This window comes from Sorex araneus, chromosome 8 (genome assembly GCF_027595985.1).
Source record: "Sorex araneus isolate mSorAra2 chromosome 8, mSorAra2.pri, whole genome shotgun sequence".
Classification (NCBI taxonomy): Eukaryota; Metazoa; Chordata; class Mammalia; order Eulipotyphla; family Soricidae; genus Sorex; species Sorex araneus.
This window is the reverse complement of record NC_073309.1, coordinates 6,824,678-6,839,823: the sequence shown is the minus strand read 5'-3', so window position 1 is coordinate 6,839,823 and position 15,146 is coordinate 6,824,678. Positions and strand designations below refer to the sequence as shown.

At 44.8% G+C, this 15,146-nt stretch overlaps 1 protein-coding gene across 2 annotated transcripts in view; it reads left to right on the top strand.

Annotated features, from left to right (window-relative positions):
* The window catches only part of CNTNAP4 (contactin associated protein family member 4), a 277,745-nt gene that overhangs the window by 135,341 nt on the left and 127,258 nt on the right, over window positions 1-15,146 (top strand). For both annotated transcript variants that reach the window (XM_004600513.2, XM_055145181.1), the window contains exon 4: window positions 9,529-9,676. In XM_004600513.2, the coding sequence (XP_004600570.2) occupies window positions 9,529-9,676 (148 nt within the window). The remainder of the gene's footprint in view (window positions 1-9,528; window positions 9,677-15,146) is intronic.

Below are 15,146 nucleotides of genomic sequence, written 5' to 3'. Positions count from 1 at the left end.
TCTATAGTAAAATATTAAAAAAAAAAGCTATAGGGGAAATAGCAGGTACAAATATATAGCACTTCAAATACAAAGCAGTCCAAACACAAAGTTCAGAATTACCAGACAGTTTTGGCTTATAATTAATCAAGGCTGACTTGGGGAATTGTGACAATGAGAGGTAAAATACAAGGAAAAGGTTAAGGATAAACTTTAACCAAATTAGGGATGCTAGCAAGAGCACATTAAGCTTTTCTGGGAGGAGGAAAGGGACAATTCACTGTGAAGACTAAGACACTAAGGTTTGAGATCCAACATACGGGGTTCGGGATATCAACCTGAGGTCAGCCACATGGCAAGCCAGCTCCTTTCCTGCTGTACTACTTCTCATGCCTAAGCTTGGCTTCCTGATGGGTCTAAGAAAAGTCCACTTGTCCAGCTTTTTTGTTGGGTGAAATCTCTTCTAGTTCTTTGAATACACAGAGCCTATCCTATTAGATTGTGTGTCTGTGTATTTAAGTCTCTCATTTCCCTGGACAAACAGTTTTAGCTGTTATTTCCTTTCTCTCTGCTGTGGGTAAGAACATTATATATGAAACATTCCGTAGGTCATTTGTGTTCTAGAAGGATCTTTCTGAAGTTCATCATTCTGCTTGCATCTGTGGGAAGGGAGGGACAGGGAGTTTCTCTGGTCATCTCAAGGACAGTTTCCCTGGGCTGGCAAGCTTAGTCTCTGGGAAGAGTGTCTCTCGGACTGGCCTTCATCTTAATTGCTGACCCTTTGAGTTCCCGCATGAAACCAGTGGAAACTTCCAGGGATTCCTTTCCTGAGGGATCTAGTTGAAAACTGTCGCCCTGCTCTGGGCACGTTGTCCAGGATACACTCAGAATTCCTCTCCCACCTCTCCCACCACAGAAAAGGGATAACCCGGGGTGCCCAACACCTTTGGATTTCTCTTCTTGTCCTAGATCTTGGACATTTAATATTTTCTTTTCACACTTCATTCCCCAAGTTTCAGATTTCTTGAACCTTCTAGCAAGAGAGTTATCCAGGACTGGAGTGATAGTACAGCAGTTAGGCACTCGTCTTGCATGTGTCCGACCCGGGTTCCATCCTCAGTATTCCCTTTGGTCCCCCAAGGCTGCCAGGAGTGATCCCTGAGCACTCCCAGGTGTGGCCCCACAAACAAAGGGGAAGTGGTGGGGGAGGCTGTCCAGACCTTTCTAGCCTGCCACACCATAATAGAATCATTTTTCAGTTCCAAGTTACTTTCTAGGACAATCTAATGTTAGTCTTCCACAAAGTCATGCATATCTTACCCTGCTGTAAAATTAAGCTTAATGGCCTGTTTCTTCCATGAAGCAACTGAGTGCCGTGTCTCATCAGTACTTCTGGCCACATAAAGCTTGCAATTTCCAGGTGCTTTTCCTAGGTTGCCATTTGATGTGTCCATCCTGAGACTCCCAACTGCACGGAAAGGCCTACATGACACATTACAACTCTGTCTCCACAGATTCTGGCGGAATGACTAGAACTCTGGACCTCCCTGAACTATTGCATAAAATAAATCTGGTAGCCCTTAACCATTTTGAAGATACTGAATATTTTCTTAGAGGAGTGATTATATGTTAATAAAATTCTGTTTCCTAAAAGTGTATTATATACACTAAGCAAAACTTGCCTTTCTTGGGGCTGGAGTGATAGCACAGTGGGTAAGGTGTTTGCCTTGAACACGGCCGACCCAAGTTTGATTCCCAGCATCCCATATGGTCCTCTGAGCACCACCCGGAGTTAATTCCTGAGTGCATGAGCCAGGAGTGACCCCTGTGCATTGCCTGGTGTGACCCAAAAAGCAAAAACAAAAACAAACAAACAAAAAAAACCCACTTGCCTTTCTTATTGGTAACTGTGCCCCTATGTTACTTAAATGAACTAAGTTCACACTGAAGATGGAATCAGCTTTAGTAGATAGAGCTGCAGTGTCTTATTCAAGCACATATTTTGAGGTTTTCTGTTTATATATAAAAATCTTACCTATTTTTGATAGCAGATTTCACATTTTTCAGTGGTCCTTATTTTTCCTTTGGACTTTTCTATACTGAACAGTCTTGTGTGGAACACACTTGGTAATGGCATAACATAAAATAAAGAGCTTACTTTGCGGTGAAATCTATATAGTGTTTACTTATTAGCTGACTGGGTCAAAAGGATTTATGCTTGGTGGTAGGTCAAAAGAAAGTCACATGAATTTGCTTAAGAAGAATGGTCAGAGGTTTGTCACATTTATTTGCTTGTGTGTTGAGTTGAATTTCTACTACTGTTGCTATTCATTTTGGTGGAAGTGAAACCAATTTATATGTAATCATGGATGATGCTGTCTGATCATGTGTAGCTGGTACCATGTTTCTGATTCACGGCAGTGGGGTTCCTGGCCTTTATGAGTCGCCATATGGATATTTCCCTTTATGCCTCTTGGCTGCCATAGATGAGCTGCTCGGTTAATATTTGAAAAAAGAAATTAATGCTATTACACCTACTCATAAACTGTCGACTCACTAATGAAAATACATAAAACCCGGGAAAAATCTTTAATTCATTAACTCCATAAATTATCTTGGTTGGACTGCATTTCCAAACAAGCTATGAACACCTCATTGAGTTGGAAAATCATCGAGTCTCAAAGCAAAGAAAAATACAATTAAAGCTTTTTGATTTTTATCACCTAAGACGTATATGACCTTCATCTTACTTGTAGATATTTTCCACATGTGGTGATAAATAAGATTGTCCTTTAAATCTGTGTCTTTTGTAGAGTTCCATTTCTATGTAAGAGTCCCATATTGATTATGGATCATTTGTCTTGCATTTTTATTCCACTTCAGTAATCTTGAGAAAATGTACAGTTTAATAGAACAGTCCTTTTGTTTATAAAGTCCACTGTCAGAACTGGGTCTCAGTTCAGCAATATTCTGAGCTGCATTGCTCTCACATGTGTCGAAGGTTTTAAATATAAATTAGGAGAGAAAGAGGAAAAAAGGCTCAGATAAAATATCAAGTTTCCTCTAGGGCGAGTTGTTTGCTTTCATGTTCTGTTAGAATGAGGCCTTTTGATGGCTTAGCCAAATTAGGAGCTTCGAAGTCAGAAAAGGCTGGAATTAAACTCTTGCTCCGCCACTTTCTAGCTGTGTGGCTTTAGGCACATAACCTCTGTAATTTTCATTATCCTCAGTTTTAAAGTCGTTCCCAAAATGACAGCTTCTCGGGGGTGATGCAAATATTAACACTCCATAATGCATTTCTGCTGTCTGTCTCTCAGACACACTATCACGTTGAAGACATTTGGATCGATGACACAGGATGCATTTGCCACTTACTCTATTCGTGAGATAGCCTTGGTGAGCCCACCTCCTAAAACATTTTCACTCTCTGGAAAGTTTTTAAATTAAATAGCATGGAGGAAAGAGCCCAGTGGATGCACTTTCTAGAAGAATGTTTAGAAAGGGTATGGCCCCATAGTTGGAAGCCTGTCTCATGAGCTGAGGGAGAGGGTAGCTGGAATAAAGAAGGGATCACTAATCAGTGATGGTTGGAGGAATCATTCAGAATGGGAGATGTGTGCTGAAAGTAGATAAAGGATCAAACATGATAACCTCTCAGTATCTGTCTTGCAGACCATATGCCCAAAAGTAGAGAGAGCATATGGAGGAAACTGTCTGCCATGGAGAGAGGGGGAGGGTTGGAGAGAGGGGGTATACTGGGGACATTGGTGGTGGGGAATGTGCACGGATGGAGGAATGGGTGTTTGATTATTGTATGGTTGAAACTCAAACATGAAAGCTTGTAACTGTATCTCATGGTGATTCAATTTAAAAAAGAAAAAAAAGGCATGTGAGATCTGCAGTACAAATTAGCTGGGTGTGCCCTCAGAATCAGATGAGTCACCAGATCCTAAACTAGGGTCTACCTCTCTCCTCTCTCTCTCTCTCTCTCTCTCCTCTCTCTCTCTCTTCATTTTTTCCCTTTCTTTCTCTCCTCTAAATTTATTTCTAATCGAAGAAACCTTGCTTTATCACATTATATCACATTATGTAAGTTTTAGTTATATGTTATTAAAAATTGTCTTGCACGTAGATTACATTGAGTTGACCACGAAAACTCCAGTTCTGTCCTTCAGAACTACAGTTGGCCCCCTCTCACCCAATGCGCCTGCCCTCAGCGGGTGGGTGGAGGTGTCCTGGGCTGAGCTGCCTCCCCTTGGCCCAACCTCCTTCCCACTTCCTGTCTGGTAACCACTTATTGGTCCTACAGACTGTAAGTTGACTTTGCCTCTCGTTAATCCATTTATTTGTTTTAGTCAGCATATCAGTTCTAACACATAGTGAGGTTCAGAATCTGTACCATAAAAGAAGACACAAATAGCAACAGTTTTGAAAAGAGACATCTTTAAATCCATGCATTCCTTTGGAAGCTTTTCCAGCATGAAAAAGATCTTCATAGCAAATTAAGTCTCTGAGGTAAATAAAGCAAAATAAAGGAAATGCATTTGAAAGTTGGTGATAATTCAGCTCAGATGGGACTCAGTCTCAACTCCATGCCTTATTCACAGGCATTCTGCAAAATTCCTTTTACATAGTAAAATTTACAAACATCTTCCATGTTAAAAATTTTCAATAACTGGAGCAAAGCCGTCGAAATGTTGTTGCTCACTAGCTATTTAATGCGCAGTGATTGTGAGTATTTTCATAGTGGTGTTGCTCAGAAAGAGTTGATTTCAGGTGCTCAGAATGCTACTTCAGGATGGTCCTGCATGTATCCTCTGTGTGATTGTGTATTCTTTTATTTTGCCTTATTATATAATGAATACATACTCATTAAAACATCCAGATGGCTGAAATGTGCTCAGTGAGATCTCATATTCCCCATCTCTCCATTTCTTTCAACCCTTATATAAGAAATAACTGTTTAAATATCTGAATGTGCCAAGGTATTTTTATTACACCAAGATTCACATTTCTCCTTTATGTTTCCAGAACTCAGACAACTCATAAATCCATCAGTTAAGTGGTAGAAGGCTCTCCGCAGGCCTCCCAGGCCACTTCCTCTCCGTGGATGCTTTCATGAAGCATCTTTGCTCCCAGTTCCATATGATGTGCCAATCGTCTTTGTTGGCATCCATCTAAAACCATAAATTTGCATTCATTTTGAAAAACGAGAACTCTTTGAAGTTCATCAACCTAATTCATCACCCATCTGCTCAAGGTGAAAAAAAAAATTACAATTAGGGATTGGATTACCACCTGCCGGTGGTACTCCACAAAAGTCACAAATGGAAGAGGTTTGATTGGGATCAAATGGATCGAGATCAGGTTATCAGCCAGGCTACTCACTACCCTGATTTGGAAATCTTGAAAGATAGGCAGATATTTACAGACATAACTACAACATGCATGCTTATGTGGGTGTGCATATGCATGCGCGCACACACACACACACACACAACACACACAGTGCTTTGAGTTTGAGCTCTAGTTTAACCAGCAGTCTGAGTTTGGGAAACACTGTCATAAATAAAACAATGTCCTCCCTCAGCCACTGTAAAGTAAAAGCTCAAATAAGGGAACACTGAACTTTAAAAAAAAAATTTATTAGAGAATCACTGTGATGTACAGTTACAAACTTATGAACTTATGTGTTTGCATTTCACTCACACAGTGATCGTTTACCCATCCCTCCACCAGTGCCCATTCACTTCCACCAATGATCCCAGCATCCCTCTCACCAGCCCCACCCCATCCCCCACCATCCCACCCTGCCTCTGCGGCAGGCCATTCCCTTTTGTTCTCTCTCCTTTTGGGTGTTGTAGTTTGCAATAGAGGTATTGAGTGTACTCAATATATAGTCTACTTTCAGTTCAAATCTTCCAACCTGAATGGGTCCTCCTGACATCCTCTATGTGGAGGGAACACTGGGCTTTTATAACCATCGTTTTGGCAAACATGGAATCCTGTTGTGCTGTGGCAGTGGATGGGATTGGGTGGTGCAGTATCAACCCACCTTATCAAATCCTCAATAGGAAATTTAGACCTAAGGGATTGGTGGGACTCTCTAGGAAAGTCTGGATATCAAAATCTAGAAACTTGTGGGATGAAACAATATCCTTTTGCTTACATTCTGGGAAACCTTAGCCAGAAAAAGTTTGATAAGTTTGTGGCATGCTAAGTTACTCCCCGCCCTTCACACATTGGCATTTTAGTCTCTAGAAGACTAAAGAAAAGAACAGAAAAACCTGCCGAGTTCTGTCTTGTGATACTACACAGTTGCCAAATACACGCCTAATACATGTTCTGCTGGGAGCCACTTTGAGCCAATCCTATGATACTATGATACTATGACCGAAGGCAGTTAAGTGTCTGCTTTAATGGAGCTGCTCTTCTCCTGGAATGACAGATAATGTAGTAAAGGGGGACACCTTGATCACCCTCTTTTATGGAGAGATCCAGGGAGAGTGCAGGGTATCGAAGCTTAGGGAGGAGAGGACAGAGGAGGAAAGAAATACAGGGGAGAAGGGAAAAGTGCGGGAAGGAGGTAACGGGGTGGCAGGCAGGGGCCAGGCGCCTTGGGCACATTGGAAATGTTTGGTGGGGGGGGTGGAGCTTTAGATCCAAACTGCAGACTCAACAGCACTGAACACCTGAGATCCAAACTACAGCAACCAGACTTTGAAATGTACTTGCCAGACTAGGGAGGTGGCAGAGAACATGGCCGCATCGGTGGAGGGAAGTTGACTGGTGGTGGGATTGGTGCTAGAACATTATATGCCTAAGACTGAACGATTAATTACTTAGTAAATCATGGCTCTTTGATAAGATAATTTTTTTAATGAATCACAAATGATGAAAGAGGAGATTAAAAACAATTAAGCCGAAGAAGACTCCCTGTGGCCCTGGTCAGATGAGCGATATGAAGGAAATTATATTAGAAGGTAAGACACGGCAGAGGGAGGGGGTAGTCAGCTACCCTAGTCCTAGATTGTGGTGTGGCTGGGCCCGGGAGGGGAAGTAGATGAGCACAGGGACAAAGAAAGAGCCTTGGCCGGATGTTGGTAACTCTTGGCCCTGGACAAGTCCGCATGCATCCTCCATGGGACAGCGAGGAACAGAGTCACCCGGTTTAGTTCCCATGGATGGCTGTGTTCACTGCTCGGCAGGGTGGGGATAGACGGGAACAGAGCCAGGGAACAGAAGAAGCCAAAATTTGAGTAAGAACCTGGGGAGGGGGAGGGGGTTCTGATGGTTTCATGCTTTGAACTGGCCTTTGAAGAAGAGAGATACCAGACTTGGGACATGATTTGTAGTTACCGCTACAGAGCCACCAGAAAGTTGGGTGAATGGTGACATGGATGGGGTGGGTAGGTCATCCCATTGCTCATCGGTTTGCTCAAGTGGGCACCAGTAATGTCTCCATTGTGAGACTTCTTTTTTAAAAAAAATTTATTAAATCACTGTGAGATAGTTACAAGCTTTCATGTTTGGGTTACAATCTCACAATGATCAAACACCCATCCCTCCATCAGTGCACATTCCCCACAACCAATATCCCGGTATAACCCTCCTTTCCCACCCTCTCCCTGCCTCCATGGCAGACAATATTCCCCCTACTCTCTCTCTGCTTTTGCGCATTACGGCTTGCAACACAGACACTGAGAGGTCATCATGTTTGGTCCATTTTGAGACTTCTTGCTACTGTTTTTAGCATATCAAATACGCCACGGGTAGCTTGCCAGGCTCTTCCATGTGGGCAGGATACTCTCGGTAGCTTGCTGGGCTCTCTGAGAAGGGTGGAGGAATCGAATCTGGGTCGGCCGCATGCAAGGCAAATGCCCTACCCGCTGTGCTATGGTTCCAGCCAGGGGTGGGCAGGTAGTGAATTGATTAAGTAGGTTCAAAATGTATTTGTCTATGAAATACCCACTCTCCTGCCTCACCAAATACGTCAACAAGGTGAAGTAGAAAGAGAAGTTAGGTGCACGGACAGGCCCCCTCCCTGGATATTGGTTTTCCTCACATACCACTGTAAGCACTGTCATCCCGTTGTTCATTGATTTGCTCAAGCAGGCACCAGTAACATCTCCATTGTGAGACTTGTTACTCTTTTTGGCATATCGAATACATCACGGGTATTTTGCCAGGCTCTGCCGTGCGGGCGGGATACTCTTGGTAGCTTGTTGGGCTCTCCGAGAGGGACGGAGGAATCAAACTCGGCTTGGCCTCATGCAAGGCAAACGCCCTACCCGCTGTGCTATTGCTCCAATCCGGAAGGATCCATCACTCGGTTGATGGGCCCAGTCATGAAGAGGGGCCCGAGCAAACGCCGAAGAGATCTGAGCTTTGTCTAGTGTATTGCTCCTCTGTGCGCTGATCATTAGAGCTTGAAGAAGAAGGAGATGGAGCAGGAGGATGGGTCGAGGAGAAAGGGCAGGAAGGAAGAAAAGAGAAAAAATAGAACTGAGAACAGCCTCTTCCTCACTCTTTTTTTGTCTTTTTTAATAAACGAACTTGTACCTATGTTCTGCAGAGGAAATAAAAGCTGCTTAAAGGTTGGGGTTGGAAGGTGGCGGTGAGGCAGGTTTCCTCGTCGTGTTGGGGAGAGGTGTCCTGGGATGGGCATGGAGCGAGGCCAGCCCAGCCTCACCGCATGACAGTTACACAAATGCCAGAGGGTTTTTCTTTTTCACCCCGTGGCCTTTAATTTGCTCCTCTGCCATTTGACTCTGCTAGCTAAGCAGCGTTCCCAGGCTCTCCCTAGCTTTCACGTGCTAGAGTGAACTTCTCAGTCCAATCACACATCTCTCCAAATTATTATTCGGAAATTATGATTCGGCATCCAGGACTGCCCAGCCATTTCAGAAGTGCTGGAAGCTTAGTGACCTGTTCTTGGTGCCGTTCTGACTGGGAAATTGGACTGAGCTTTTGTTTATGTTAAGAAATCAGATGAAAGGAGGAAACCTTAGAAACTCCAGAACTTTGGTGATCGAAGCTACCTCTTTGGTGAATCAGATGACGGTGTTTGAACATTGAAAATCCTTTCTCAGTATGCATGCTGTTTTTAGGACAAAACCAACATGTTGGGGAGGTCATTATTAAAAACGGGTTTAATATGGAGGACGAATGTTAAATTACTCTTTTAAAAAAATTTTGGTGGGAGGGAGGTATTGGGACCATGGCCACTGGAGTTCAGGGGTCACTTCTGGTGATGCTGGGGGAACCCTTTGGTGCTGGTGACTGAGCCAGATCAGACACATGCAAGACAAGTGCCTTAATCCCGGCACTTTCCCTTCGGTCCAAAGCTATTCTTAAAATAAAGTTTAGGTAAAAGTAAATTCTGTGAATAGACTTCATGGCATAGCTCTAATATGATTCTCCTAAAGAAGGTGGCAATGGTACAATAAGGAAGCAAGTCAGACCCGACTCCTCCACTGTTTAAGCTTTTCCACCTTCTAGTGGAGATTCCTCAGATATGCTGATGGCTTCCTCTTCCTTCTCTTCCAGGGCTTTGCAGGAAACTCAAACGCAGACAGTGTTGTGTACTATCGACTGCAGCCCTCCATCAAAGCCCGGCTTCTGCGCTTCATCCCCGTAGAGTGGAACCCCAAGGGCAGAATCGGAATGCGAATCGAGGCGTTTGGATGTACCTATAGTAAGTGTTTGTTTATCCAGCATACTAAAATGGATATCACAAGAGATGCTTTCACAGCCAAACTGCACGCGAAAATTGACTTTGTAGCTGTGTAAAGAAATATAAAGGCGGCCGGAATGGTTTTTTGTGTGTGTGTGGAAAAACTTTATGTTGTGTGCTTGCACTCAGACATGCCAATATTGACTTTGGTGCTCAGTTTTTATATATTGAATCAGAAATGGAAGTATCTTGCAGATCGAGCGATAGAGATGTACATATATATATATATATATATTGCTCGATCTGCAAGATATATATATATATATATATATATATACATATATATATATATATATATATAGTGAGTCCATCTATAGGACAACCAGATCTGAGCTTTTAAACATAAGGGCCAGAGAGCTTGTACAGCAAGTATTAGCTTGCCTTGCACATGGCCAACGCAGGTTCGATTCCTGGTACTACATATGGTCCTTCAAGCACTGCCAGGAGTGACATCAGAGCACAGAGCCAGAAGGAATCCCAGGCACAGCTGGTTGTGCCCCCAACCAAAAACAAACCAAAAATCACTGTATCACTGTCATTCCCTTGCTCATCAATTTGCTCGAGTGGCACCAGTAGTGTCTCCATTGTGAGACTTATTGTTACTGGTTTTGGCATATCGAATATGCCACAGGGAGCTTGCCAGCTCTGTCGTGCGGGCGGGATACTCTTGGTAGCTTGCTGGGCTCTCAGAGAGGGGTGGAGGAATCAAACCCGGGTCGGCCGCGTGCAAGTCAAATGCCCTACCCACTGTGCTATCGCTCCAGCCCAAAATAAGAAAACCAAAAAATGACCATCAGACCTATCCCTATTGTGCTACATTTGGTGAGGTTTCATTTTTGTGAAATGAATAAAAGAGACCGTGCTGGCGCTCCCTTCAGTGGGACCAGTCCTTTCTCGGGAGGCCAAAGGGTCCTTTTCTCTCTAGCCTAAATATAGTATGTCCCAGAACTCGCGTATAACTATGTCGTGCCTTTAACATAAATTAGCAGAAAAAAGTAAAGACTCCTGCCCAGATTATAAAATGTCTTTGAAATACTCTCACATAAAGGATGACGCAGAAACCACTGATTTCACAGACTCTCCCCTTCATGGAGCATTTTATTGGTTCTTTTTGTGGGGAAGGGCCCTCAGAGTTATTGATAGCCCACCTCAAGCCACACCATCCTGTGAGACAGTCTTTTATGAGAGAACGGTGAGTTAGTGCCTCGATCTCCAACCAGCAGATGCGCAGTCTGAGGGAGGAGGCGATTTGGCCCTTGGCCCAGCGTCTCCCAATTAGCACATGGGGGCGTTGGAAAAGGAGCTGGGGAAGCCAGATTGGCGGTAGCTCAGCCTGTGAGCAGACTTTTGTGTTTTAGCTTTTTCACACCTATCTGATCACTCTGAGGTGTAGGTCCAGTTAGTTCCTGCTTCGTGCTAGTTATGTCAAAAGGCTCTTCCTAGAGAAAGTCTGAAGGTCTCAGCGGTTGCCTCAACCTCATCAGACGAAGAACCCATGGGGTACAGCTGGCAGAGGTCACCTTCCTAGGGAGGAGGACTGCCAGCGTCTGCCTCCACCATTGGACAGGATTGACAAACCTTTTGTTCCTGCGCAGAATACTCACCATAATAGTATCGACAGCAACAGCAGTAGCTGTCTTTCTAGGATTAATCACGTTCATTGTTGAGATCCTAGAACTGGCATAGTTTTCTCATGCCTGTTCTATGTCCGGCCTATACTAAGCGGTCAGTGTATCACCATGGAAGATGAATGGTGTTAGAGAGCAGCTCCATCTGCCCACCGCCATTGAAAGTGATAGAGCTGACAACGGCGCGAGGTTGGTCCGAGGGAGGGAGGGACAGGCTGGGTTGGAGCCAGGTGCCGGCACCAGAACCCAAAGGCCCGCGCCTGCTCCGGCCAGGCACTGAAGCGGGGATGAGCCACGGGCAGCTTCCTGCCCGCCATCTGGCCGGCATGCTGCTCCCCTGCCCGGCTGCAGCCACCCAGTGCCCTGTGACTGGTCACTTGCTTCTTCACTTCCATCAGTTCACCCTTTAAAAAAATCTAAACAAAACTGAAGAAAAAAAATCTCTTTACAGGATGGGATTCGAGAATACAGAACTTGCGCAGTTGGCTTGAGGTTGTTTCTTTGGGGGCTTTTGATGACTGAGTTTCATGGACCCTTCGTCCCCTTTGTCGTTGTCATAGCTGCAGCATCCAGGGGTCCCAAACTAAGGGAGCTCCTGGCAAACTTGGCAGTGGTGCTCCCCAGGGGGCTGCTCTCTTGGGGTGGGTGTGCACTGTGGCATTGCCACTCGTGATGTGGAGTGAGGCCTGGGATCGAACTCATGGCCTCACGCCAGCAGATGCCAGCACTGGGCTCTGTCTTCAGGTCCCATGTCCTTGGATTCGAGGCATTGAACAGAGTCCCTGCCACAGGTTGGAAACTTAGCAAAACAGACTTCCAGATCCTTCCTATTTATGGCTAATTCCCTCCTCGTGTAGAGCATCCACCTGGCAAAATATTTACTTCTCGCAGTGTAATAATAACTAACAATCACTGAGCACCGACTCTATGTCAGATGCAGTTTTTATAGACGTTCTAATTGAATCCTCAAAATCAGCCACCTAATAGAGCCTTAGAAATATTAAGCAATTTTCCCAATAGCACACACTTAATACACATTCAATCTGGGATGTAAATGCCGCATTAATTTCAACAAGGCTGCTGCTACCGAGGGGCTGAGAGGAGCGCACCGCTTTGTCAGGCCCGCATCGGCAAATGCAGCATCCCGAGCGCTTCTCTGCTGTGTGCAGTGACCCTCCCGTCCCTGGCCCCCGACCCGTCTCTCCATCTCTCCACGTGGGCTTTGATTGATCGGCAGCCGCACAGGTACATTCTTTTCATTCTTTTCCCAGTGGCGTGGCTCGCTGCCCCTCGGAGCGAGTGTGTCGTCTGTGTATCTAATCAGCTGCCTCTTCTCCTTGACCCACGCTCAGCCAAGCAGTCCCGAGAGCCACTGTGACTTTAAAATCAAACAGGAACACACGTGGTGAAGGGATGGGTCAGGCTAGGGTAGGAAGTGGTGGTAGATGATTTTCGGGGAGAAGATATGGGGAGGCATGAACACAGTGGAAAAAAAAAACCTCTCATAAATTACCTACAAATGACACCAAAATGGCTGGGGGATAAGTGCCTTATGGAAATGTGCTTGATCAAATGGACTCGATTTCCTCGATGATGCCATGGCCACGCTCACATTCTGCTTCTATTCCTGACACACATTCATTGCAGACTATTGCTTTGCCCTAGCAGACTGTGACGGAAGGCTCCTTGATCAGACAGTTAATATGTGGCAGATACGGTTCTTGCTGGCATTTCCAGGTTTATTCCTAACAATACACTGGAGTCGGTGCTTGAATATTACTAATTTGTACGGGATTAAGAGGAGCAGAGCAGAACTGTCTGCTGGGTGAGCCCTGTGGCTTGTTCTGGGTTGTCTGACGGAAACAGCCGGGCCCACCCCTTTCTCCTGGGCTCGGGAGGAAGAGAGGCCAATGCTGCCCACCCCAGAATCCAGCTGCAGGAGGTTTTCTGCAGCTCCCCTGATTAGCCCGGATCCGAGATCAGGCTGGATTCTCTCCAGATGTGCAAGACAGTTCTCCCATCATCCCGAGGAAGAAGGAAAGGCGGGGCCTGGGGAGTAGGTGGCTGTCTCCTAAAGGACAGTCACAGACACGGGTCCTTGCTAGGAAGTGAGCCTGTCCTGAGCATGAGGAAGGCCTGGAGGATGCTGCAGCTCTGTGGTCCATGTGACCCCTTCCACTGTGCCATGTTTATGCATCTCCTTGGGGGACTTTGCCAGAACCGTGGGTCTCTGACCTGGAGGAAAGGGAAACTTAAGGACATTGTCTAGAATCACACAGCCGATGTGTTCCTCTCAGATTTGAAATCAGGTCTCTGCGGCCAGAGTGACAGTACAGGGATTAAGGCACTTTCCTTATATACCTCCAATCCTGGTTAGATCCCCAGCACCATATGGTCCCCTGGTCATGGCCAGGAGTGATACCAAGCATCAGGTCAGGAGTAGCCTTGGACCACCTTGGGGTACTGCCTTCAAACCCAACTCTTCCCTAAGTAAATCAATAAAATCGAAGCCTTCATTTTCCGATGTCAGTGCTCTTGAGATCATTTACATTTAAGTGTGTATTGGTACTGATGCAATAGAATTCTATTAGATACTGGGTGCAGGGAAGAAATTCTAAAGTAATCGATGATGTCTCATCCTCAGTGGAATTGTATAATCTCACAAACATTGTACAAACTCCATGCAAAATATTGATCATGAGTGTAAGATGTGAAAAGTGCATGGTGCAGTAAGTTGAGATTGATAAAAGAAACTTCATTGCCAATAGTTTTAGACGAGGAGATGCAGAAATTTTTACCTACACAACCAAGGAGGAGAGTCCAGCTAGAGTCCAGCTGGAGGAGCAGGTTACAGTCAAGCCCAGAAACAAGGGCTGTGTGGATGGTCCTCAGTTTAGACTCCACTGAGGGCTGCATATCACTGGCATCTGCTCTGTTAGGAGATTTTTGACCTGGTTTGTACTGTTGAAGCCTCAGATTAGAGAAATAGAAATCAAAGAAACTGGGTTCTTCTGATTTGAATTAGCTTTAAAATAAACTGAGTCTTTGGACCAATAGAACCAGTGGCCTTACGGGAGGGAACTCGAGTTGCCATCTCTGAAGATTGTTTATTTGAAGGTGGTATGTACTGTGAATGACTCTCTAGAACAGAGATGCTCGAGAAAAAATGGGGAGAGTAAACTTACCCTACAGTTGGCTCCATGAGTTCTAGTGCTCGTAAGATAGGTCAGATTGGGACTCCTAATTTCTCATCATCATCAGCATCATCATCAGCATCATCATCATCATCCCGTTGATCATCGAATTTCTCGAGCAGTCTCAGTAACATCACCATTCATCCTAGCCCTGAGATTTTAGAAGCCTCTCTTTACTCATCCTTCCCAATGATGCCGCATTAGAGGCTCTTTCAGGGTCAGGGGAATGGGGCCCATCTTTGTTACTGGTTTTGGCATATGAATACACCATAGGGAGTTTGTGAGGCTCTCCCATGTGGGCAGAAAACTCTCAGTAGCTTTCCAGGTTCTCCCAGAATTATCTCCTAATTTTTTGGGTTGAAGATATAGAATGGAAACCTATAGAAATACCGCTTTTACTAAATAATATTTCCATTGATTGCATTACTGTGAATAATGAATGTGAAGTTCTGATTTGAACAATTATTCGTGGCTTTGAAGAGAAAAAATGCATTTCTATCATCATTAAAGCATGTCTTTTATGTCGTTTCTGCAGTCTGAATTTTTATGCCACCCCCACACCTCCTCCTCGCTCTTGTGTGGCCTAGAACAAGTATTGGCTCAGGTTAT